This window comes from Micropterus dolomieu, linkage group LG18 (assembly GCF_021292245.1).
Source record: "Micropterus dolomieu isolate WLL.071019.BEF.003 ecotype Adirondacks linkage group LG18, ASM2129224v1, whole genome shotgun sequence".
Taxonomy (NCBI): Eukaryota; Metazoa; Chordata; class Actinopteri; order Centrarchiformes; family Centrarchidae; genus Micropterus; species Micropterus dolomieu.
The window spans coordinates 18,585,755-18,611,321 of NC_060167.1; the positions used below are offsets into that span (position 1 = coordinate 18,585,755).

The window sequence follows — 25,567 nt, forward strand, 5'->3', positions numbered from 1 at the left end:
GGACCCGTCCGATCTCATGACGTAGTTCCCTTTTCGCTTTGATGATGCCATTTTGGTAGGCCTCGGTAGGGTCTTTCTTTTTGCGCCTCGTGGAAAAAACATTATATGCCGAATTTCTTACTTTGCGGTTGGGGCAATACGTGCGCCTTGGTGAAGTTGGATAACCTAATCGGCCTGCACAAGCCATTTTGAGGAACTTGATTTGTCGGATTAGTTAGCGGGGGACTATACGCAGTTTTCATTAAGCGGCACAGTTGAACGGTCGTTGTCCAGTGTTGACGACGCAGATATCTACAAACAAAGGAACAGGAAGGTCGAGGCACGCTCGGTTGCGTACGAAATATTCTTTATGATATGATTTAAAATTAAACCCACCCCAACACATTTTTTTGTTGCAGTTTTTTGACTTGAAGTCTTTTCTCAAACACAACTAGCCTGACTCATTCAGTCCCGTTAGCAACATCGGCTAGGGATAGCCGTAATTGTGGACAGCTAGCGAGCTAACTGCTAACTTTAGCATTACAGAAGCAGGAGAGTTTTCTTTTTTGTGGAAGATGGCTGAAGTATACATTCGAGTGGCAGAGGAGGAAAACGAGGAACCCATGGAGATCCCGTCCGAAGACGATGGCACTGTTCTGCTTTCCACCGTGGCAGCTCAGTTTCCTGGGGCGTGTGGCCTACGGTTCAGGAGCCCCGTGTCTCAGTGCATGCGAGGAGTGCGTCTTGTGGAGGGGGTCCTGCACGCACCAGAAACTGGGTGGGGAAATATCGTGTATGTGGTGAACTATCCAAAAGGTAAATATGAGCACTTTTAATGAATTTATCTTTGAAATAACACGTTATCCGAAAAAGTGGCCAGATGTTAGTTATTTATAATGCATGATGTAACGTTAACATCGGCCGACTGAAAATAGATGAGTAACAATATGCGTAGTTTGTCCAAGCCCACAAAAGTGCGCTTTGAGGCGCTAAATCCATTCACAAAATTGGCAAAACAAGACTAACTTTTTGAATATACAGTTGTCACTTTATTTAGGCCCATTTAGGTTAGTTGGTTTAGTGTATTGAATAGAAAACACCTGTGGATGTAATGCCATACTACAGATTCTACAATGACTGAAGTTGAATTTACACCTTAAACAGGTTACAAAGAAATGTGTAGAGATTTTATAGAGTATATTAGGCTAAGGTAGGTGGACCTAATCAGCTGTGAGCAACTGTAGGTCCAAACAACTGCATAATTAATAACATGTAGTAATATCAAAGACATGCATGTTTAAACCCATCTGCTACTCAGTTTTAAATCATTCTATTTGTAGCAGTAGTTAAGATTATGCACGTGTGTGACAGTTGAGAAAAGAATGTGGCACATGTTCACATCTAAAATGTATTAGAAGTGAATTGCATTCTGTGGTCAGTAATTGGTAATAGACATTTACAAAGTCATATTGATGGTAAGGAAAAGTCGCACCTCGTGGCTGTCTAAGGTTAAAATACAATTTATTTATCTCTGTTTTGATCTCATTTTAGACAACAAAAGGAAAATGGAGGAAATTGATGCGTCGTCTGCGGTGAAAATGAAGCGAGGAGACATGAAGACATCTGACCTGATCGTACTGGGTCTTCCGTGGAAAACAACAGAGCAGGACCTGAAAGATTACTTTAGCACATTTGGAGAAGTCATCATGGTTCAGGTATAACATTAGTAACCTAAAAATGCATATTGCTCTGGTTTGTATGTGGCAACAATTGATCATCATTGCTGGATGTTTTATTATTATATTTTTTTCCTTCTCTTTCTCATAGGTAAAACGAGATGCCAAGACGGGAAACTCTAAAGGATTTGGCTTTGTGAGATTCACAGAGTATGAGGCTCAAGAAAAGGTGATCTCCCAGCGGCATATGATTGACGGGAGATGGTGTGACTGCAAGCTCCCTAATTCGAAGGTGAATATGGTAATGTCAATGCATATACCCACACATTATGGGAATGAAAACCATAATAACATTGTTCCTATAACTATAACCTGTAGTGTTAATTTCCTTCTACATTTTTGTTTACAGCAAGGTCCAGATGAGCCATTGAGGAGCAGAAAAGTGTTTGTAGGCCGTTGCACAGAAGACATGACCACAGATGACCTACGGCAGTTCTTCATGCAGTATGGCGAAGTCACAGATGTCTTCATCCCCAAGCCATTCCGTGCTTTTGCCTTTGTCACATTCGCAGATGACCAGGTATAATGTTAAATGTGTAGTAAGTACTTCCTGCTGTAGAGGTACCAATGCCCAGAAGACCTGATTTGTGTCTTTTACCCCTCACAGGTTGCCCAGTCTCTCTGTGGAGAGGATCTAATAATCAAAGGCATCAGTGTTCACATCTCAAATGCTGAGCCCAAACATGGCAATAGGCAGTTTGATCGCACCACACGGTTTGGGAATGGCTTTGGAGCTCAAGCATTTGGTAGCAGCCGTAGTGGGTTAGGGAGCAGCACTAACAGCAGTCTGGCGAATTTTGGTTCCTTCAGTCTGAACCCTGCTATGATGGCTGCTGCTCAGGCTGCTCTGCAGAGTAGTTGGGGAATGATGGGCATGCTGGCTAGCCAGCAGCAGACATCCACTTCAGGAAGTACTTCCAGCGGAACAAGCTCTAGTAGGGACCAGAGTCAGTCTTTCAGTACAGGCAACAGCAACTACGGCACCAGCTCAGCCAGTCTTGGCTGGGGAACAGGGTCAAACTCTACAACAAGTGGTAGTGGGTTTAGCTCAGGTTTTGGGTCCAGTATGGAGTCAAAGTCATCTGGGTGGGGTATGTAAGTTAAATGTTTGTATGGTAAGTATTGTGACAAAGATGAGTCTTTTCAAAATTTATTTCTGGTGTTGATGCGTATCAGAAGATTTAACACTTTTGTGGAAGATGTTTTGTACATTTGGAAAACAAGCTAAAGATTTAATTTAGAAAGTGTTGAAGTGAGTTGTTTACCAGGATGTCTGACTAAAGTGCTATTTTTGATGTCTCATTTGTTTGTATCCATTTCAACTGGATTCTCTAATGCATGTATTGTGAAATGTGATATAACCATTTTGAAAAAAATGCATGAATGTTTGTGGTTCACCATTATCCGGCTTTGTCATCGACCTAAAAAGGCAATCTTGCATTGGGAAGAATCTGGTTGAAACCTAAATGTTTTAAGTGCAACTTTATTTGCAGTCAAGTTCTGTGGAAAAGCCTTCATTGAAATCTCTTCTGCAGTTCACCTCTCTTCCATTTTCCTGTGAGGAAGCTCCTATTTGGCAGCATTCTTGGGGTGATATCGGTATCATTCTCCCTCTTCCCACCTGTAAATGCTATGCCATCACAGAACGGCTTCACTCCGCATGTTCTAAGAGACGGTGGGTGTTTTCACTTTTATCCACTTTTAAATGGAAAGAACTGCGCAACTGACATTTTAAGAACTGATGAGTGCGATTGAGGATGGCTTGTGGCGAAGAGTGAAGCGATGAGTGAGCGAACGGAGAGACGCGTGAAACGGACTGGTTGTGCGGTGAAAGGGCCCAATTTGACTGCTTTTTGAGTGTGTGAGTGGAAGCTGCAGATGCTACGAGCGCCTCCCCTAACATGGACATTCGTTAATTAGTACTTCAAGATTTTTTTTTTTCTTTTTTTTAATCTTTGCAATTTTTCCTTACTCTTAAGTATGTCGATCAAGTGCAGAAATATCAAAATGTAGTGGAATGTTGTGATGAATATTTGTATTGCTTATATTATCTGATTTGAATGCTGTATGGTGTGTGCTTTCATGTTTATTGAACTGATCTGTAAGTGTGTACTTGATGTGGATGACACCTGCTGAAGACTCTGGGGGACGCGAGTGATAGTGTGAGAACGTGGAGTGGTGTGTCCAATGGTTCCCAGTAGCTCTTGTTGTTTGTGAGGTGTTTAAAAACATGTCAAATGAAGGGAGTTGTCTAATAAAGTTCATTTGAATAGATGCTTAGTTCATATTACTTGAGTCAAATAAAAAAACATCTAATTCGATTCACATATCTAGGGACCTTGGGCTCTGCTGGTCGAGGTCTCCGTTTGAACCCTGACTGAAGTGTGTTCTGAAGGACGAAGACGGAAGTACCAACACTTTCAGTGTGTGGCCTTCTCAGACATGACATGGGGTAGTACCTGTCTTTTTGCTGCTTTTGATGGCTTGTCAGAGTGAATTATCCCTTTGAGTATTCACAGCTACTTTTAAGGTTAGAGGGACGTATTTAGTGGGTCATACTTTAACCATGAACAGATAAGCAATGTGGTAAAACAAACAATATTTATTGGCCCTAATTTGGCTAATGTAATGACAACAAATGACACATTGCTGAGGGGATTTTTTTTTTTACGTGGCCTTACACTCAGTGGCCACTTCGTTAGGTACACTTGTACAATGTATTGCAATTCAATAGCACAAAGCCATAAATTAAGTTTATCATTGGTTGTAAGAGATGTGTAGATTCCATTGTATTTTAATACTGCAGTCATAGGTGGTCTACTGAACTAGGGTATAAAGTAATGTTAGTCTTATTTACATACGAGTGGGAGCAGAAGAATAAACACTGGAAAATGCACTTTAGTATAACACCACCGCTACCTATGGCCTTCATGCTGAAACATCTTTATTTTTTTTATAGGTATCATTTAAGTACAGTTAAATTCAGATGTATTGGATTGCGTTAGATTGTACAGGGGTACTTAATAAAGTGGTAATTGAGTGTATGTTATGGGTAGTTTGCCTGACAGTCTTAACAGTACATTTGAGGTTCTTCTAAGTGTAAACACATTTTTGGATAATCTTAATATTTTGAAACATAGCAGGTATGTAATTTAGCAGTCTAAACTGCTCAAATAGGATTTCTCAGTCAGCTTCAGAGTTTTTGTAGTCAGTGTCACTTTTGACAGTGCTTTAAAAAAAACCCAAAAAACATTACAATCACTTCATTCATGATCATGTTTGTTGTATGGCAAACCAGTGCCAAATGCACTATACTTTGACATTTCCTCAGCAGGTCCCAGGATAGAAGTAGTTAGGCTGAAACTACTGTATGCTGTAGAATTCTTTAAAGTTGAAATGCATAATTCCATTAACAAAATGGCAACGACACCTTGTATTAGTCAGCTTTAATGTTTATTTGAATGTTGGGCACAAGTGAGACACTGCAGGTCTGCCTGTGTCTTGTCCTTATTCTCTGCTTTCCTCCTCAGTCTCTCTGCTTTTCCTCTTCCCAGTATTTTTCTTTTTCAAATCCCTCTGCTCCTGGTTCAGTTCTTCACTTTTATTTTGTATGTAGATGGACTGAAATAAAGGCAAATTAAACATGTTGCTGTCTGCTGTAGAATATATACACACACTCACATACAGTTCCAGTGTACTGCTTTATTAGGAGGAAATGGATTTGAGTAGCCTACACTGACTTGGCATAACTACATGTTTGATTTTGACTTGTTGGCTCAAATTACTAAACGTGGCGTACATCACCGAGAGCTTTCTGACAGTACAGTTGAAATAACTCACCAATGCAGTACTGCGACGGGCTACGAGCTTTACATCTTCTGCAGTCACCGTGCTTCTTTTAGCATGCCTGAAATTAAATTGGGAATTAGATGTACTATGAAAAGTTGAGAGATTATACTAGTCATACTAGGTTTGACTAAGGCAAATGAACGAAAAAGACCTTACACCTGGTGTTTTGGCTACATTAAAAAACAGGACTAAGTCATCTGTAAATGTGGTTACAAAAACAAAGATTCTCACCTTGCAAAGGCCTCCAGGTCTTTAGCAAATGTATCTGGAAAAGGTGAGAGGCAACAGGCAATGTTGAGTTTAGATGACCATGTGTTAATTATCAATGGCATTGTATTGAACATTGTTACTATTTTTCCCACCTGCTTACATACACAAGGGGTCACACGCAACACAACAGCAGCAACTGTTTATCGTTTGGACACAAAATAGTCTTCTTAAAATGTCAGTCTTTTAAAATGCATTTTTTCCCCCACTCAAACACCAAGGATTTTACATACAATTTCTTTATAAAACAAATTTGTTATATTTTGCATCTACAATTTATATCATGTTTTTTTCAAATATATAAAAAGACGGAAGATCTATCCAAGTGATTTTGCTTTTAAATTTCATATGATCTATTTAAAAAAGAGCAATCTATATGCCAATAGATTATTTTGCCATGAGAGGACAAGTTGTGAAGGGAAGAGTAAATTGTGGCAAAAATGCAGAAGACAAGTTCTGTGTATATTTACTGTAAACTACAGTAGTAGCTATTCCATACATGTGCATACTTTTTATATGACATTCCTGGGATAACCTGTATTGTGAATTGTGGAATTACTCTCCAAAAACAAAAAGTTAAAAATAAAACACTGAGGCATACTTGAGGATTTCTGGTTTATTTCTGACATATAGGCCTATATACGTATGACATTTCAGGCCTGCTGTGATTCCATAGTTGGTGTCTTAAACCCCAAGAGCATCAAGATGTCTTAGTAGTCTTTTTGCTGGACAACATGTGTTAGAGTAATGATAGAAAGAGTTGATGCTCAGTAATTTATAAAGTATTTTTGTTGCATGAGGGCATTGTGGACATTCTGGAAAAAATGAACTCACTATTTAACTTTTTAAACCTTGAAAACATTACAAGATAATTAAATTCAATAGAACAACAACCAATCTTCAACCAAGTCCAGTTGCCCTTGACTTTAACCTTCGTTGGATAACTATGACCTGGATGACTGAGAATCTTCATAGACAATGTAACAACAAAGCTATATTAGCGTTACAAGATATTACTTATTTCAGAGCTGATATTGAACAAATTAACATACAAATTCACCCAATAAACTGGTAGCTCCGCTGATTAAAGTGACTGGATTTACTGGTAGGTTGTAAAAACACTAATCACGTACAATCTTTCAGTATGTTACACTAATAGAGATTTTACATTCCTAAAGCTTTTTCAGACAGATAACATTGAACAAAGTTTTTTTTGCTGGATAAATATAGCATATCTATCCAACAGTAAACTAGATGTAGATGAAATCAAGTTCGTTGTACACTTGAAAACAGAATGTCTTTTTAATGAGTTTTTAATGTATTTCTGATGTACTGTATGTCTCTGATGTTGTAGGCTGAACTTGTATTATCCTTGTTGACACGTACCACATTGTCTGAAAGTTGTCTCGGCTATTGCTGCTATGACTTGTCGACTGAACTCCCTCCGGTGGTCCCCTCCGATCTTCTGACATAGGCGACCCACAGTATAATGGACTGCGGCCTTTAACCTCTGAAATTCACAACATTAACTAATTAAAATTAAAAATGAATCAACATGGGGCTTCATACTTCACCATAGGGATGATAATGTAATGCTTTTTACCTATCTGGCCATGTCCCAAACATTAAAACCAGTGGTGGAATGTAGCCATGTACATTTATTCAAGTAAATTAGGTACTTATACTTGAGTATTTCCTTTTTTTATACATATCACTACATTTCAGAGGGCAGTGTACTTTTTACTCCACTACAGTTGTCTGACAGCTTTTTTATAGTGAAATCCACGCATCTTTAATTTTAGTGACGATTCACTAAAGTTCCCTTATGTGTCAAGAAATTCCTCCTACTTCTTTAGAAAAATCAACTATTCAGAGCACCTCGCCAAAACGCTCTCATTCCCACTGCAATATCCATTTTAAACAAGGCCAAATAGACTGACACCACTTTTTAATGCAGCTTTGCACACCTGTTCTTATTAATTTATGAAATTGTTTGTGCTTTAGTATAATTTTAGGTTATATGTTAAAAAAAATGATTGTATGTGAGCCCTTACCCTGACTACTTGTACCCTTTCTCACATAACGTTAACTGGTTAAACCCACATAACGTTACTGTATACTGTAACCGTAGCCAACTGTAATGTAGCTATAACTAGCTAGTTAGCTAGCTAATGTTAATATTAAGTTAAATCTGACTGTCACACACGTTAAAATAAAGTTCTCACCTGTTGTGTCTCGTCTTTATCAACAGACATTTTCTTGTGCAGAAAAATTTGACTAACCACGGCTGCAATTAAGTCACGAAGTTGGGAACATTCTTACAAAATTAAAGCATGAAAGACAAAAAACAGACGTGAACACATATTTCAGGTTGTTTGCTGGAAGCTAATTGTTAGCTGAGAGAGAAAAAAACTCGCGGCACACATTTACCAACAAACCAACAACTCTTGAGTTGAATTCCTTTTTTTTAATATACACCTTTCATAGCATCATCGTGTGGTCCGGAGGAGGTACTACAATGTTTAAACACGTAATCACACACATTACATTCAAATTATGTATAGAAGTTATCATGTGGATTATGCTAACTCGTTTAATTTAATGTAAAGGAAGTTCTCTTAAGTCTGAAATGGTTTTAAAGTTCACAGACTCCTTTTGTAAATTTGCTTGCAGACTTGATCCTCACAAGTAAGCTCCTGAAGAGAGAAAACATGAAGGTGTAAAACTGCCCACCACACATTAGTAAAAAACTAAATATTAAGCCTAAAATTGATGTGACTCTATGAGTCCACAAAATCCTAGAAATCATATATACATAAAGACAAATCAGGAGTTGCTGATCACAACTGTAAGAGGCCACAAGAATAAAAACCACAGTATACCAGATGAAGCTCGTCTCCCTGAATCCAGTGAGTCCACCCTCGGTTCTTCTTCTCTCCTTTCTGAACACACACCAGCTTATCATTTTCCCAGTTGACCACAGTCTGATAAAGAACAAAAATAAAAATCACATATAGCAATCTACATATAAGAATGGTTTGTGACATCAGCACAGCCACAGAGAAATGTTTGGAGTATGAATCTGTATAACAAAGGCTTTACAAAGGATTTGCGTGCAGCTTTGTGAATACAACATTACATTTTACTAACGTTTTTACCTGGCATGACCTGTTGTCCATTCCTTTAGTCACCTCTTTGAACGCTTCTCCAATTCTGAATGAACACTCATAATTTCTGAAAGTAGTGAAAGTCTTGATTGTGAAACAGTCTCCATTTTGCTTAATCACTTTCTGGGGCTTCAACATGGAGGCAATCTTGCGTGTTGCAAAATCAATGCCTGTGTGTTAAAGTGAAAGGAATTTGTTAAAAAACAGGATCTCACTTCCTTTATTCATTTGAATTTTACTCTGCTGCCACGTCCATCATGATCTGATGAGAAAACAAATTAACTTTCACATAACATAAAACACTCACCAGGTCATTGACAAACAAAAATGCACACTGATGATAAAGTAATTTCCCATTTAATTTACATAAATGATGCTGAGAAAAAATTTATATTCACCACAAACTACTCAGTTAACTATACATAAGGATTCCCCATCATATCCTAATTGAAGGTTCTCAAATGTCAGTGTGTAGTTTCACAAATCATCTAAAAAGAACCAGTGACACTTACCAAGTGCAACCATGTATCCCTCAAAATTGACATTGCTGTCAATGTCCCATGTCCCGCTGTAGTCCACTGGCATTTTGGTCGTTTGTTTGACTCTCTGGAAGACTAAAGAGCACGAGTATCACGAGTGAACGAATTTAAAGTTAATGGGTGGGATGTTTCATTGTGTGTCAATATGGGGCAGGGGTGATAAGCTGCCGGCTATTTTGGACACAATAAGAAGGAGGCGCACTGGGCAGAACAGGATTTTTTACACATATTGTGAGGAAATTACTCTGTTCCTGTTATGAAGTAAGCCTCTACACAGGGTGATCTTAAAGCTTATGAGAATACTGCATCTTTAATACTGTTCTGTTCAGGTTTCACCCCGAAAAACATAACAACCTAATTCTCAAGATAAAATGTATGCTCATGTTGTTGGGCTTTCAGGGAATACAGAAGTCTCTGTGCATGTGCAGCATGAAAGACAATCCTTCCTCCTGCTCACATGTGGAGCTGCTGGCACTTCTTCAGCTGTGCAACGATCAGGAACAGTGTTACGGTGGACGTCTGTCTGAATGTGCAACATCCATGTTTCTCTACATGCTAATCTTCATGGCGTATCATGGCAGCAGATGGATGCCGAGGAATCAGAGATTAAAATTGTAAGTTATATATAAAAAAGGCATGTTTCTGTTTTGATTTTACAGAAAACCCCCCCCTGTATATTAATTCAAGTTTTATTCATGTTCTATTTGTAGTCAGATAGTGAATGCAGTGTTCACGGCACTTGTTCTGGTCCCTCAGTTTTACGTCATGGGAAGGTAACTGGGACACAGTTGATGGCAGAGAGCTCATGGTTCATTTGTACAAGAGTGAACGTGGCACTGAATGTGGTGATGTCTGTTTTGTATAAAAGGCCAAAATCCTCAAGATACTGCAGGCAGCCTCTTCTGAACAACCTTTCAGCCTCCATTGCCTTTTCCTTCGTAGCTTCAGGTAAATCCCTTGACATTAGGCACATTTCAAGGACAAATACATGGACAGTATTTCACGTCACCAGTAAGACACAGCACAAATGGCATGACTGAAGTTTCCGACCACAAGCAAACCAAAAAGATTAACCTCAACTCTTTTAACAGGTTTTTCAGTGATATTCACATTGATAGACCCAGTTCCTCAGAGTTTGTGGGCTTCCTATCATGTGTTTGGGCTGCTGACATGTGGACACGGACTATGCACTGCCATCTTGACTCTGACAGCAGCAGCATGTGTAAGAGAAAAAGAGATATTTTCTAATCTATTGAGAAACTGCAGCATTAAAAAAAATATTTGTTTGTATATTCGCAGGCTAAAACCACCCCCGAGCTGTACTACATGTCCCTCATTCTAACGGCCCTTTCTATTTTCAGTACAGGTGGAGTACACTTAGAACAAATGTACACACAATGTATGGGACCATTCATACACAGGATTTTCAGTTCAAAGGAATAAAACCTGCTTGTGTCTGTTCAGGGTTTTTCGCTGTGAGAGGAGGACTGTGGTTGACCAACAGGCTGCCTGTGACCGAAAGCAGTCCAGCTGTCCCACGTTGACATCTGATACTCCACATATTAAGATTTCATGTGGTTTCCATGCCACCAACCGCTCGTAACTTAAAACCATGGGAACATAAAAAAAAAGGGAAAGGGACTCACGTTTTAAAGCTCACTTCAGGAAAATGTCACAAAGCAGGCGTTTGTCTCGATTGTTAAAGCTATTTGATTTTTATTTGTTGATGATTTACATTTGCTACATTTGTTAATAAAAATATACTTTACACAGTAGATTCGGTGTGGAATTATACAAATATAAATGTGGAATCTGTATACAGTACTGAAAGTGATATTTATCTAATTGGAAAAGCAAAGCTGCATTAAACAGATTGTAGCAGGAAAATATAAAGGAAATGGTTTATATTGATGAAGCTATAGGATACCCAGGTTGTATTATTAAAAAAAGTGCAGATGGTCTTCCTAAACATAAGTAATCCCCGTCATCTTCATGATTTACAAAAAGAGGAAATGGGAAAAACAGCAAATCAACCTAAAGTTGAAATGAAGGTGTTCTTGTTTGGACTTCATCTATAAAATGCTGCTTCAGATCACCGGTATTCAATTTTCAAAGTGGAATGTGGATGTCTACGGGTGAGGAATGTGCTTTTTTTATTAGTGAAGCACCAAATGTTTTGAATTACCTGAAACATTTCAAGAACAAAATGGTCGTATTTCTATTATTAACATACAAACAAAATATATTATTTATGGGAACAGTCACATTTCAGTGTCTTTTTTTTTTACTCACTGATGAAAGCTTAAGTGGGTCACTGCCACTCAACAAAAGAAAACATACAATCAAGAAGTGTAGATTAGATTCACAAATTCACCTGAGATCATACAAACACCCTGGGTTATAAGTACATAAATCTTTGTGTTTGTGGGAATTGGCTTTCGGCTCCAGATGTTTACAACATCAGATTTTCATATAGAGCTACATACTCTGTCACTCCTCTCACTCATAATTAGAAAAATCTGAATAATCATTTCACACACACTCGCACACAGAAAAAGATTTGATTGCAGTTTTAAATAAAAAAGGACTGTACCAGCAATTTTTAACCCATTAACTACAAATCTCAGTACTTTACATTCCTCCAACAAAGCTTTTGACTGAAGCCTAGCTTTTAAAGGCAAAGTTTTCAACTTGGAAATTGGTCCAGTGTTGAGCGAGTGTGCTGCAGTTGGCAGAGGCAAAACAGGGCTGCAACATAATCCTTTCGGGCTATTGCGCACCATCAAAGTACGCCCACGCAAGTGCTTGTTTTTGCCACTGATAGGCTCAGATTGTTATTAGAGGTGTCTAGCAACAGTGTCAAAGGGATCTACAGTGATTTTTTAAGAGTAAGAAAAAAAAAAAAACACTACTAACAGTCATTATGCCACTCTCCCTTCACAAAAACAGTAATTTTACCACAAAGAACATGGGAGTTACTGGTCTACTGCTGCCTTGGTCAGTGAGTTTGTTTGTGTTATTGTTTGACTTTGTTGTTTTTGTTTGTGTTAATGTGTGACTTCGTGTTCTAAAGGGATATTATAAACACCAAAGTCACACAATAACACAAAGAAATTAACTGATCGAAGCAGCGGTGGATCAGAGAGGTAAAATTATGTTTTTTGTGAAGGGAGTCTGGTGTCTTTGATGACACTTTTTGATAGCAACTGTTTCTGATTAAAACAAAAAGGTATATCTCCATAGGAGTCCATGCTATAATCTTGTCAGACACTTCAATAACAATCTGAGCCTGTCGGGGCGCCATTGCCCAGTGAAGCCCTGTTTCACTGCTGCCTATTTGCAGTGTGCTTGTTCACTACTGGACCAATTTCAGACAATGTTCCAATTAGTCACATAGACACAAAAACATGGGGCAAAAATACCAACTTTTCTTAAGTTATGTTATTGCTAAATTGCAATTTAGCTGCAACTCTTTCTTGCTGGTGCATTCATGTGATGGAAAACTCCAACACCACACCATTCAAGCAGCTGAACAGCAGTCCTTTTAATGTAAGACACTATGAACTTCACAATGTATTTTTCCCAGTGTCAATTGTATGTTTTCCCATGTGCATGTGAATCCACCAACACGGGACTGTTTTTTAAAACAGCTTTCTGTAAATGTTTCGCACTGCTATGATATCTGTAATGGATTTCTTATTTTGATCAAAGTAAAAAAAAAAAAAAGTATAATTGTTCAGTACGTGTGATTCGTTTTTAATAAGCTAAAACATGTAATACCACTAGTTCTTTAAAGGATAATTTTGGTATTTTTGAACCTGGGCCCTATTTGTACATATTTTGGTTGAAATAACTAGTAGGTACAAAATGTTTTGGAATCTTGCTCTGAACTTTCGTAAAAGGCGAGTTGTTGCAACGCAGATGGAAACGAGTTAGAGGAGTTTGTTGTGTACTGTACATAGAGGAGCTGCTAGCAAGACTATATCCTAACGTTACTACAAAGCAACAAACTCCTCTCTCAAACTGTGTCTCATCTTTCCACCGTCGTCTTCCTGCAACAACTCGCTCCTCACAGGATTTCAGAGTGAGAACTGTCCTTGAGCGAAACTTCAATTTTGTGTTAAAAACAAAGGATGTCACTGGGAGTCACTCTTAGGGATCCTTTCCATGATGTTGTTCGACACATCATATAACAGTCCGAGCTTGTCGGTGGCAAAAAGCAGCACCCCTATTTGTGGACGTAATTTTGACAGATCCAGATTGCATCTGACGGCTGAAGACATCTACTGCACACAACGTTTTGTACCCAATAGTCATTTTGACACTGAAATATGTGAAAATTGGGCCCAAGGTTAAAAATACCAAAATTGCCCTTTGTATTTGCTGGCTCATACATTCACTTCCACCAACCAGCTGTTTAATTAAATCAGCTCTGTCTAACTAAAAGTTGGGAATGTAATTCCTATCCTAAAAGTGCATCATAATCTATATACCAAACAAGTCTGCCATTAGCAGGCTTCACCCCGGTGACAGGCCATTTGTCTGGGTTGTCCTTCACTCGGCTCAGCTGGGTGATCAGCTCATGCTTCCCTTTGCCCATAACTAAAAGAGCAACCCTGTGGGCTCTGTTAATGGCACTGAAAGTGAGGCTCATCCGCTGGTGAGGCTTGATGGGGCTCTCAGTGAGGGCCACCAGACTCTCCCCAAGTTCATCCACTTTGCTACCAGGGAACAGGGAGGCTGTGTGGGCGTCGTAGCCGACTCCCAGCAGTACAAAGTGGAAGCTGGAGCCATTAACCAGCTTGCTGACCTCTTGCTCATAAAGCAGCGCTCCTCCGTCCTCCTCCACACACAGACGCTGGTTGAGCTGCACGGGCATGGGGTGGATGTTGTAATAGGGTATCCTCACATGTTGCAGTAGATGGTCATGCAGACTGCGGAAGTTAGACTCCAGCTCAGTCAGAGGCACGCAGCGCTCATCCACCATCCACACATGGGTCTCCTTCCAGGGGAAGGAGAAGTGGTGCAGGGCTAACCGATGGAACAGAGCGAGGGGAGTGGAGCCGCCAGAGAGGGCAAGATGGAAAACGCCACCCTCGCGCACTGCTGCCTCTGCTGCTTCCTGCATGTCTGCAGCAAGCCTCTCCACTAGCTCCTCTGCCCAGGCAGACACCATATCAGCACTACGAAATTTGCCTTGCATCACTTGGAAATCTTTTGCAGACGCGCCACCCATCTGGTCATTGCTGATTATCACCACCTCACTGTTGTAGCTGATGTCTTTCCCTCTCACACGGACGTCCAGCAGGTCTCCATTGTCGGAACCTCCTGGGTAGATGCGGGGAAAAGAGCTGGCGAGGCTATTCAGTAGTGGTGTCCATAGGCCCCAGGAAGCCAGCAGATTTTCAGTACTAATGAAACTATTCTTGCGTCCAGCAAAAATGTGAGAAATAAGTTCTGAATAGGCTTCCCTCGGCTCTGTCGGAGTTTGCACATAGTAGTCTGAAATATGCAAACCCAGAACATTGACATCTGTATGCTCTGTCACTTCCTTCCACTCGCTGTCCATTAAAACTGGCTTGAATAAATTCTTACTAACGAGAACAGCTGGATATTGAAGGCTGCCATGCCCAAAGTGGAAAACAATCTGTTTGGGCTTGCAGTGAATGCTGTTGTGGTTCTGAAGGCAAAACATGTCATTCTTGAAAAGTATGCGAGCATATCCCACACGTTCATCTAACATCTTCCCTGAGATCAATAGAATTGGCACACCTTCGTACTGGGCCTCATCGATGTATGCCAATACAGCTGAAATACACAAACAGGATCACAAAACTTTATTAGTTGTATAGCAGGTTGTTTTTTTTTACAACAGTAAAGAATACATTCAATCATAATAATTAAAAAAGAAAGGCTATCAGTCCTCACCCGCAAATGTTGGTGTGACACTGACGTGATCTTTTGTCTTATTCAGCTCCTGCTGAACCTCTGTTTTGTATGTTTGGTACTGGCCAATCACAGCTTGATTTTTCCCTAGAGGCAACAGGGAGCGGAAGATCTGCAACTTGTTTCGGAGGACTTCCTCACTGCTGCTCAGATTCATGGGAAGCCTCGCAGTCAACAGGGTCATGACCTCAGTCAGGTGGTTCTGTAGCACATCTCTGACCACCCCGTATTGGTCATAGAAGGGAATACGACCTTGAGGACAAAACAACAAGGGAGGACATGAACACATGATAGTATCTCAGGAATTCTTGCTACTTTTTAATGTCTCAAAAGAGTTAATTACTACAGTATTGATGCCATTTTTAAACCACCTTTAACATTCAGGGTCTCTTTCAATACAATTTCCACTCTCTCGATGTGGTGCTTGTTCCAGATGGGATCCAGAAACTTGTTGTTCTCTTTTCTGAATGGAAGTATCTTTGCAACCACCTTTTCATAAAAAAACAACCATGAAATCAAACATCTGAATCGCAGAGTCACGGGTTAATGGAACATTCTGCATGGTATTTTCTAACCTGCTTTCCCAGGTAATGGTCAATTCTGTACATTTCTTCATCTTTCAAGGAGCTCCCGAGCTGAGTTGCAAGTACCTGAGCACTCCTGTAGTCATGTCCGAAAGGTTTTTCTAGCACCACCCTCAGCCAGGCCCTGCTGGTTGGCCTGCAACTACTATTGATCTTATCAGCAATATCTGCATATGCAAAGGCTGGTACTGAGAGGTAGAAGAGTCTTCCTGCCTCTAGTATTCCCTCTTGTTGAAGCTCCTGCTCTATGTGCTTGTCCAGATCCTGGTAGTCCTCTAAGGTCTTAAGCTGCCTATACTTTGAGAGCCTGATGAACTGCTCTTTCAGCAGAGCACAGCGCTCTTGCGATACATCTTTCGAGCAGGACACCGCCTTCAGGATCTCAAAGAGGACCGATGTGGCCTGGTCAGCAGGTGACAGTCCTCCGCCGTAGAAGGAAAAGGTGTTTCCACTGCTGACCTGGTTAACGTACAGCTGGAAGAAGCCCTGCCACAGGTACTTCTTTGCCAGGTCACCTGTGCCTCCCACTATCACCACCGACACATGGCCGGGTCTCTGCGCCTCCTCTCTCTCCTCGCCATTTCCTCCCTGGGCACACAGAGTGACCAGAAGCAGGAACACAGTCACAAACATGCTCTGGTCCTAACCGTCCAAGCTCCTGTGTGAACACAGCAAAGAGAGACATTATATAAGGTCGCTTTAACCGAATGTTCTCTGTCGACATTGACGGGAAAATCTGAAGGCCATCAGTCATTTTGACAGATTAAGACTAAGGGCGATCTAGTCTAACATTAAGTAATTCACATGCAACACTGTCATTAACTACATGTAGACCACCTGTAGTAGACCCCCTGTCCAGTTGGTGGCGAGTATGCATATTAATTAGCTATTGTCTAGTAGTCTTGTCCTTGATCTGACATACATGACCTCGTTGTCTTGCTGGCTATATCACTACATAACCAAGCTATTGCAAAATCCACGGTAGCTGAGTGTCCGAAGATTCTGATTGAGTTGTTTTTCAAATTATTTGCTTTTAAATAGGCTATATGTCTCATTCTAATTTTTAAAAAAATTATTAATTAATTATATTAATTAACATGACAGGTAATCATAGACTACGGCAGAAGTTTTACGACCCCATCTGTCAAAATGAAGGACAACAAGAAAGTCTAACACAACCTCTGGACATTACATGTAGGCAATTATCACCACTGAGCAATTACGACATCATCAAAGCTAAACATATGACTAAAAATAACAGTCAAAATTATTTCCAGAAAATACTGAAAAAAAACATTATAATTTCCCAGAGCCCAAGGTGATGTATTCAAATGTCTTACTTTAGATGAACAATAATCCAAACGCAAAGAGATCACATTTGACAAAGAAAATCAGCAATTCCTCACAATTAAGAGCAACGAGCACGAGCAACTGTTGAATCCATTATCAAATTTGTTGCCAATATATATATATAATAATATAGTTTGTTTGAGTAAATAATCACATTTCTTTTCTCAAACTTTTTGCTCCTCTAAATGAAATTAAACGAAAAATGTTTGCACACTTTATAAATTGTCAGATAGCAGAAAAGTTACAACAGAGAAATACCTGGGGCGATTTTAGACAATTTTTAAGGGTGCTTCAGCACCTCTAAATTTCATCTAAGCACCCCTAAAAATAATACAATAATTTATCATTATTTTCTGAAAATTATTTTTTTTGTTCTCTAAAGTTAGATTTTTGGAGAAGTAAGAGAAGGGACAACCAATTAGCCAGTTTCATATAGCTTTACTTACATTAAACATAAAATTTAATGTCCCTAAATGCTGCCATTTTTCAATTTTCTAATGTTTTACTTAAAGATCCACGACCGCACTGGCGGACAGGTCAGCTGCAGTGGAACGCTTTTTGGGTGTCAGTCAGTCTGGGCCAAACTAATACTTTCAATATTGAGAGGGCATAGGTGTCATTTACACTGGGGATGCTGGGGACAATCTAAATACTTTAATCTAAATACTGCTAAAAATCTTTTTGTCGTGCAGTCACTTCTCATGACCCAAATGTATCATCACGCCCCTAATCTGAGCCCTTATGTCCCCACCACTTTTCAACACAAAGTGACGCCCTTGACTCACCCGCTCTGCTCTGCACCAGCTCCTCTCTAGTAGGCCTACTTATACTCTCCACCAATTAGTGAATACTTTTGAAAGTCATTGTATGCATGCTACATTCTCATTAGGGGCTGAGCACCCCTAAATGTCTGATCCTAGAATCGTCCGATTCCTACTCATAAGACGAATCTTCAACATTTTCAACACACGCACAATAGACAATGCTACATTTCATTTGAAATGTCAAAAGTCCCAAGATTTAACAATATTTAAGTTAATATAAGATATATAAGAACTAAACTTAAAAGTTAATTTTAAACACCTAAGAGCCAATATACACAGCTAAATCATTTGAACACTATGAATGTAACGCAATAGTTAATGTAACCTTCAAATACACAAATGAACTTACACAAATCTCCAAAGACAAAATTGATGAGCAAATGAATTACTTAGCAATGTTGCTTTCTCTAGCCATCCTAAAGCCCACTGAAAGTCAGCGATGTGGTGCCGTGATATTGAGTGTAATGATCAGTGGTGGAGCAGGGGTGTAGACTTTGCTCTTTGCTCAAGGGCGTTGAGTATCCAGTACAAAAGCGTGCTGTTGGTATAGTGCTGGGAAAGTCCGACCAACTTTTTGGTGATTCTGCAAGTACACTTATATCATTTATTTAGCTTATTTACCATGACCCCCGCCCCCCGGTGATGATTACATGCTGAAACTGCAGTGAAAATCAATAAACTGCAGGAGTATTTAAGTCTTGACTGTAGTTTACGCACTCTTATTGCACTGTAGAAAAACAGATCTTAGGGGATCTCAACATAGGGATTTTAATGTCGAATAAATGGAGAGCTAGGAGCCATTGGGTGGACACTGTAGCAGTAAAATATTCAAAAATATTTAAAGACTCAAAGGATCTCAAAACATCTATTTGTTTCTTTCTGTATTGGAAAGCAACCAGTACCAAAGCAATGTTTGGCAAGAAAGCTTGTTAGGCCCTTCTTCCATTAACCTGGTATTATTTATTGAAGGGATCAGTGTCCTATTAGCTACAAAGACTTGCCCTCTATTGTCTGGACACCCTGTCTGGTCATTAAGAGTAACAGAACTCACCTTGGACCATTAAAAAAAAAGTATCGAAATTGATGCAGTAGAAGAAGAGTTGTTTCATGTATTCTTCCTTGTCAAAACCTGGTGCCTACATTACCCACAATGTCAGACAGATTCTGGTGTGTTACACTAGGAAAGACTAATGTAGCCTCTAGCCTCTAACCTCAAGCAAAGATAAGGAGCACGCTAACAAGAAGAAGATACAAAGGTCTGTTATGCTCACTTATATTATACAACTTTTGTCATATGTGCAGTAGTACTCTTCAAGACATGTAAACAGACTTTAATGTGTAAAATCAGTGGAGTTCCCCTTTAAACCACACTTTGAAATGCTGAAATGTCTGAAAAACTGCTCGGGGAAATGATGCACTAGTGATCCGTCCTTCAATTCTGAAAGCCCTGTTCCCTTCAGACATAGAAAAGTCACACATGATTAAAATAAAAATACTCATAAGTCAAAATGAATAAAGGATTATAATTAGAAGGGACATGAGAACAGGCAAACAATCCACACACTGCTTCACATCCAAAAAGACTGATAGGAGTCAGAGGTAAAACTGTGTTCTTCTCACCACAACATGCAAAATGTGCAAATGTGCCACCAACAGACATTTCAAGTGTCTCGAAGTACATACTACATCTTCATTACTGCCTTCATTGACATGTGTTATATGAAAAACTAACATTAAAATGTTAGTTAGTAAACATGCAGCTGTATTTTGCAGCTGCGTGGCATTATTGGTGCTGTTGCTATAGCCATGGCCGAGATGTAAACCTGATTAATGACACAGAACATTTTAGTTTCCCCCCCTTCTCTCTCTTGGGAGACTGAAAATTGTCCATGATGAACAGAACACCCATAGTACAAAGCTGATTTTATGACTGAGTACAACATCTGGAATCCCTACTGTTCCACAATCATGTTTACGCAGTGGCAATGCAAACAGCAAAGGCCACATCATGACTACTGACTGCGGCAACAGCAGCTGAACATTAGTTGTGATTTACTTTGTTAAGGATTACTGTGGTCAAAACATTTAGATTTTAAACATGTCAAAGATTAACAACATACTGAAATATGATATATTTGACAAGCACACTGTTTTCCTCCTGTTTAATTTATGTTCATTTCTCATTACATTGCTTATTTTAAACTACAAAGTGCTTCATAACCTTATTCTCTGTTGACTTCTAGACTATTACGTTTTCTGCACATTTCTCCACAGGAATCAATAAAGTGGCATATTAACTTAAAATACACAATCTTCATTCAGGTTTTTATGTTCTTTATGAGCAGCACAGAACATCAGCATGATCAGCACAGAACATCTTCTTTCACACCACACTCACGCTCCAAACTGACTCATTATCCATTAAAATTGCCACTAAGAGTGAGCAAAAAAGGGCATCCTCTTTTCTGCTTAGCACACACAGGCCATCACACACCCTGGTACTGACTTGTACTACACTGATGAAATCATGAGGAATTTTCTTTGAGGCATTTCTCAACATCAAGCGGTAATAACAGGTGCCAAGTGAGATAACATTAACCAAAGTGCATTGCTTGTCTTGTCTAATGACTAGACAAGCAGTTTTGTTTATGACTGCGGACAGAAAGCACTGCAGAGATCCGAGAGCCGAGGGGTCTGAAGTAAATACCACAAGTCTTCTGACAAGAACTGCATGGATGTTTTTAAAAACTATTCATTCACTATTATAAAAACTGATGAGCCTATTCAGCTGCCCTGCTTTGTGACTAATAACCATGTTGTTAGCATTCAGTCCAAAGTACTCACTTTTCATTGAAAGCATCCCCCTCCCTTATGACTGTGAACTTAGAATAATAAATCCTATCATATCTCACCAACTTTATAAGCAGTATGTGGATTTTCAATGCAGCAAAGAGCTTGGTAAAAGCAGGACTGACAGATGTAAATTATGCCCACCTTTTATTTGCGTTGTTTTTCAGACAATAATCTTTTGAGTTTGCTCGCATCCTCAAATTGAAGTTTGACTGATGTCATCATGTTCCAGCAAAAACGTGCAGAATTGTACTTATTAACATCCAAAAGATACTCTCTTTTACATAGATTGGAAGAGCACACCTTGTGCACTTCTATACTTTAATGCAAATCAAGCTGAGATAAAGTTCTAAACCTCTTGGTTCAGTATCAATAGTCCAGTAAAACTCAACGAGTGAATGACAAGATGAAGACAAGCAAATAAAGTCAAATTAGTAAAACTGGGTAAAAGAGCATATGGCTTCCTGCAGCCTCACTTCATGCTTTCCATTTTTCACTAATTGCTTTGAAGACACAGACATAAACACGAAACAAAAACAAAAAAAAAAAGGGGAGGTCACATTCAAGTTTTGTCACAAAAGTGAGTTTTTATGTTACAGACAAGTTTTGTCTTTACATTGTTTTTACATTGAAGCCCTCGCCAAACGAGTTCGCACAATGTTGATTAACGACACAGAAGTATAAATTAGCCTTTACTGCCAGGTACGCCCCTGTCGACAGAGTTATGCCATTACTGTCACTGTCAGAGGGGGGAGACAAAAGTTCTGCACTGCAGGTTTAAAGCTGGGGTGGGCAACATTGGAAACACTCCTCCAAAACACATTTTTCATGCGCAAAGAGTGCACACACAGATTGTGCTCAGGCAGGCAGGCACGCCAGCTAATCATTTCATTAAGACCAAATAAAATAATTGGCCATACTTATTACAGTACTTCAACAGCCACAGATACTGGATATTTTGGGAGGTCAGAGCCTTTGATTTATTTTTATTTTATTTATTTGATTTTTATTACCTTCATTTGATTAGGAAGTCACATTGCGATTAAAACCTGTTTTACAAGTGACAACTAATCAAGAAAGGGTCAATAACCAATCACAACAACATTAGGTACAACAGCAAAACACAACATAACAACGTTAAGTAAAGCATAATACACTGCATAATAGAGTTCATAGACAAGACAGCAATATTAGATCATATATTTATTTGGCAATGCAGCTGCAGCTAACACTTCCTTTATTATGTTTAAAATAATTTAAAGAGATTAGGAACTTAAGTTTGAGCTTGGTCTGGACATCATTCCAAGACCGAGGGCCATAGTACGTTTGAATGCTGTTGGGATGTAATGATAATTTCAACAAATACAACTAAAAATGCTTCTGAAATAAATTGCTTACCCTTGCTTTAAATTTGTGAACAGCGCACACAAATTCGTGCAGTTAAAGGCTTTCTAAGTGTCTCAGCCCCTGACCCTGACATTGTCGCTGTTCAGCACTGCTCCGGTTCACAGTGAAACCGAAAAACAACACCACACACACTCTCCAGTTTAAAAGGCTCCCTGAACACATCCTATTGTACACGTGTTGCGCTACATTCTGCACCCCCTACGATGTGTGCGTTTTCCTGTCACTGTAGTCAGGAAGGAAACGAAACATCCTAAAAAAACAAACCTGGTTGCAGGCAGATGAAACAGTTTAAAACCACGACTTTAGCTGCAAGAATGAAAGTTGTAATGAAAGCATTAGAAACCAACCCGCTTTTAACGGATGATAACGTTAGCGTAGGTAGGTAAGTTAATTATTGGACCTCAAACACAGGACTCGATGGACTGTTAGTTTAAATATTGAGCTACTTTAGCAAAACCCATTCATTTCATTTCTATTTACTAGTCATTTCCACGTAGTCGTTTACTTGTGTGGTAACGTTAGCAGATAAAAACACGCGGACAGATGGACGTTTATGTCCACTATTCCACCTGCTAGCTGTCAAACTTCACTTCCGCTAACGTTACAAACACACAGCGCTCCACCATCCTTCTGCCAAAATGCTTCATATGACTAAACTACAAAAAAATATATACACATTTAAAAGTACCTGACAGACAACGTGAAAAGCGAACTGGATACGAACCTGCCCCGTGGTGGCACGACCTACCCGCTGCAACGTCAACAGACGCTTCCTGGACCAGTCACGTGACATGCTGCTGATGGAGAAATAAGGGGGTTCAGTCAGTGTGCTTTCAGCTGCAGAAACTCCAGTGCAAGACCCTCATCAAGAAGAATGTATTAGCCTTGATTGACCTAAATGCAAGGTTATCGGGGAATTTCACACTTCTGCATATAGTATAAAACTGACCATCTGTTTAGATGGATATTTGTATTAAACTTTAGGTATAAGACTGATGATTGATATAAGCCTGGACATTGTGTGGCTTTAACCTCTTGGAAAACACCAGCTATCTGCCCCTATTTTCAGGGAAAATGCCTAAAATAACATACCCATAATGAATCAGGAATAACTCCTCAACCATTAGGCCTAGATGCATCATTCTGGTCTACTATGATCGGTCAGAAGCTAAGGATTGTGAACCTATTTATGTTACCATTACAGAGTAAATGGAAATGCAATAAAGGAAAATATGAGATTTTCATCCTCGCCTAGTATAAAATCTATATTTCAAAGGCCATATCACCATCAAAACCACCATCCTGCAGATTTTAATGCAAGTGAATATCTTTTACTACACCTGGACTACAACTGTAACAGTAAATTTGATGAAAAGAAACTAAAATACAACAATTATAAAAATATACCCAGGCAGTGTCCATATTTTGGACATGTTTACTGTTTACATGACTTTTTACAGGGTGTTTTTCTTCAAAACATTATTACTTCCATATAACCATCTTACAAATAACATCAAGTTCCTAAAAACATTAAACTATTGCTAAATACAATGTATATTGATCAATATTCATATGACCAAAGAACTCCTTTGCTTTACAAGCCCATAACTTGAGAACAAAAGCACCCACAGTGATGTGCACGGTGTAAATTAAAAGGGTTTGAGTGTTAAATTATTAAAACATATCTGCAATTGTTTGTTACTACCTTGTTAGTACTACCTACTTTTAACAGGACAGATGGCCTTTAGCACATTTAAATGCGTTCACAAATGTATGCTGTTGATGAATAATTCAGAACCTTCAACACAAGTCTTATATCTGCTATTTGTGTCCCTAGCTGTTGCCTGTCACTTGGGGGCATCTGTAGCCTGCAATGTTTTGTCAAAATAAGAGGGACCTCTGTTGGTCTCTGTGCGGTATAGCTGCTTTCTACTTAAATTCATATGATTTTCACAGTCTGATACTTATCATGCCATCGTCAAACTAATACTATCAGATCCATCTTAAAACTGAAAAACAACAGCTCACGATTGCCCACTGGCTGTCTACAATTTTAAAAACAGGAATAAAAAAAAACATATGAATAATACAAACTGCTGACTTTAAGTGGACAGAAACCAGCTCCTGTTTGCTCTGCATTGTTCAGCTGTCTCATGTCACCACCCTCTGAATCCAGGCCTACCTCAAACAAAGCAGGTGCCCTTGTGTCCAAATAATGACCTGATTGTTGTTGACCACACTGCCTGTTGCCCCTTCTGGTCCTCCCTTTTCCTCTTCTGAACAGTTATGGTTGTTAAAGCACAGACCTTGACTCAGCAGCTCCACAGTCCCATCCATTACACAAAATGTAAGTAAGCAGCGAAAATGAGGCAACTTAATCTTTGAGAAACATATCTACTTAAAAATCGGAAGACTACAAATTGGGAGTTACTCTTGTTTTTTCACCCCAGCTGGAAAATTTATTTTGTTTGGATATTCACATTCAAATACATTAACGGATTTAATGGCACATTTACTAGAAAACAATATCACCACATGGTCCACTAGTAGCTGTTTTAGTACTTTCAATCATATCGCACGATCTTTCTCACTTGCTCTTTCCAAAGTCAAGAATGAACTTTTAGTCTTCATTTTTAAGCCAACATGGATGAGAAGACCCTAAAGTGCTCGGGGAACAAAAATGTAAATAACTACATGTCCGTGATCACTGAGCAAACTCTTATCTGCTGAAGAAGATCATGTGGATACGATTGAAAGCTCCAGAATACTTACTTAATGGACTTGATGGTGAGATTGTTTCATCATCTGCTGTTTCCAAGTTAAAAATTAAGTTTTCATCTCAACGTGTTATACACTGAACAAAATTATACACTTTTGTTTTTTCCAACATTCATCATGAGCTGAACTCAAAGATCTAAGACTTTCTCTACGTACACAAAAGGCCTATTGCTCTCAACTATTGTTCACAAATCTGTCAAAATCTGTGTTAGTGAGCACTTCTCCTTTGCTGAGATAATCTATCCACCTTACAGGTGTGGCATATTAAGATGCTGATCAGACATGCATGGT

The 25,567-nt window shown here is 39.2% G+C and overlaps 5 protein-coding genes across 11 annotated transcripts; 2 read left to right on the forward strand and 3 right to left on the reverse strand.

Annotated features, from left to right (window-relative positions):
* The first annotated feature begins 40 nt into the window (after positions 1-40).
* Positions 41-5,361, forward strand: tardbpb (TAR DNA binding protein b). Of its 3 annotated transcripts, XR_006829131.1 has the most exons (6): positions 41-795; positions 1,531-1,694; positions 1,807-1,956; positions 2,065-2,235; positions 2,323-3,390; positions 4,050-5,361. XR_006829131.1 is itself a non-coding variant. In XM_046076362.1 (5 exons), the coding sequence occupies exons 1-5, from the start codon at positions 555-557 to the stop codon at positions 2,812-2,814; spliced, it is 1,218 nt and encodes a 405-aa protein (XP_045932318.1). In that variant the 5' UTR covers positions 41-554; the 3' UTR covers positions 2,815-3,989. The 3 variants fall into 3 exon arrangements, 2 of the variants coding, with proteins under 2 accessions (XP_045932318.1, XP_045932320.1); XM_046076362.1 differs by lacking the exon at positions 4,050-5,361 and having other exon boundaries at positions 2,323-3,989; XM_046076364.1 differs by lacking the exon at positions 4,050-5,361 and having other exon boundaries at positions 43-795; positions 1,807-1,947; positions 2,323-3,989.
* Positions 5,152-8,230, reverse strand: cenps (centromere protein S). The gene is made up of 5 exons (XM_046076378.1): positions 8,057-8,230; positions 7,218-7,341; positions 5,796-5,829; positions 5,556-5,622; positions 5,152-5,336 (listed from the first exon to the last, which is right to left on the reverse strand). Exons 1-5 carry the CDS (start codon positions 8,084-8,086, stop codon positions 5,223-5,225), a joined length of 369 nt encoding a protein of 122 aa, XP_045932334.1. The 5' UTR covers positions 8,087-8,230; the 3' UTR covers positions 5,152-5,222.
* A 48-nt stretch (positions 8,231-8,278) lies between these two features.
* rbp7b (retinol binding protein 7b, cellular) lies at positions 8,279-9,668 on the reverse strand. The gene is made up of 4 exons (XM_046076377.1): positions 9,511-9,668; positions 8,990-9,168; positions 8,714-8,815; positions 8,279-8,527 (listed from the first exon to the last, which is right to left on the reverse strand). Exons 1-4 carry the CDS (start codon positions 9,581-9,583, stop codon positions 8,474-8,476), a joined length of 408 nt encoding a protein of 135 aa, XP_045932333.1. The 5' UTR covers positions 9,584-9,668; the 3' UTR covers positions 8,279-8,473.
* LOC123987444 lies at positions 9,511-11,291 on the forward strand. 3 transcript variants are annotated; one of them, XM_046076370.1, is made up of 6 exons: positions 9,511-10,151; positions 10,248-10,310; positions 10,406-10,485; positions 10,629-10,759; positions 10,837-10,903; positions 11,002-11,291. In XM_046076370.1, the coding sequence occupies exons 1-6, from the start codon at positions 9,913-9,915 to the stop codon at positions 11,079-11,081; spliced, it is 660 nt and encodes a 219-aa protein (XP_045932326.1). In that variant the 5' UTR covers positions 9,511-9,912; the 3' UTR covers positions 11,082-11,291. The 3 variants fall into 3 exon arrangements, with proteins under 3 accessions (XP_045932326.1, XP_045932327.1, XP_045932328.1); XM_046076371.1 differs by having other exon boundaries at positions 10,899-10,903; XM_046076372.1 differs by lacking the exon at positions 10,248-10,310.
* h6pd (hexose-6-phosphate dehydrogenase (glucose 1-dehydrogenase)) lies at positions 11,230-23,312 on the reverse strand. 3 transcript variants are annotated; one of them, XM_046076359.1, is made up of 5 exons: positions 23,223-23,312; positions 16,059-16,725; positions 15,855-15,972; positions 15,466-15,735; positions 11,230-15,345 (listed from the first exon to the last, which is right to left on the reverse strand). In XM_046076359.1, the coding sequence occupies exons 2-5, from the start codon at positions 16,698-16,700 to the stop codon at positions 14,000-14,002; spliced, it is 2,376 nt and encodes a 791-aa protein (XP_045932315.1). In that variant the 5' UTR covers positions 16,701-16,725; positions 23,223-23,312; the 3' UTR covers positions 11,230-13,999. The 3 variants fall into 3 exon arrangements, with proteins under 3 accessions (XP_045932315.1, XP_045932316.1, XP_045932317.1); XM_046076360.1 differs by having other exon boundaries at positions 23,187-23,224; XM_046076361.1 differs by lacking the exon at positions 23,223-23,312 and adding an exon at positions 16,905-16,925.
* Positions 23,313-25,567: the final 2,255 nt, after the last annotated feature.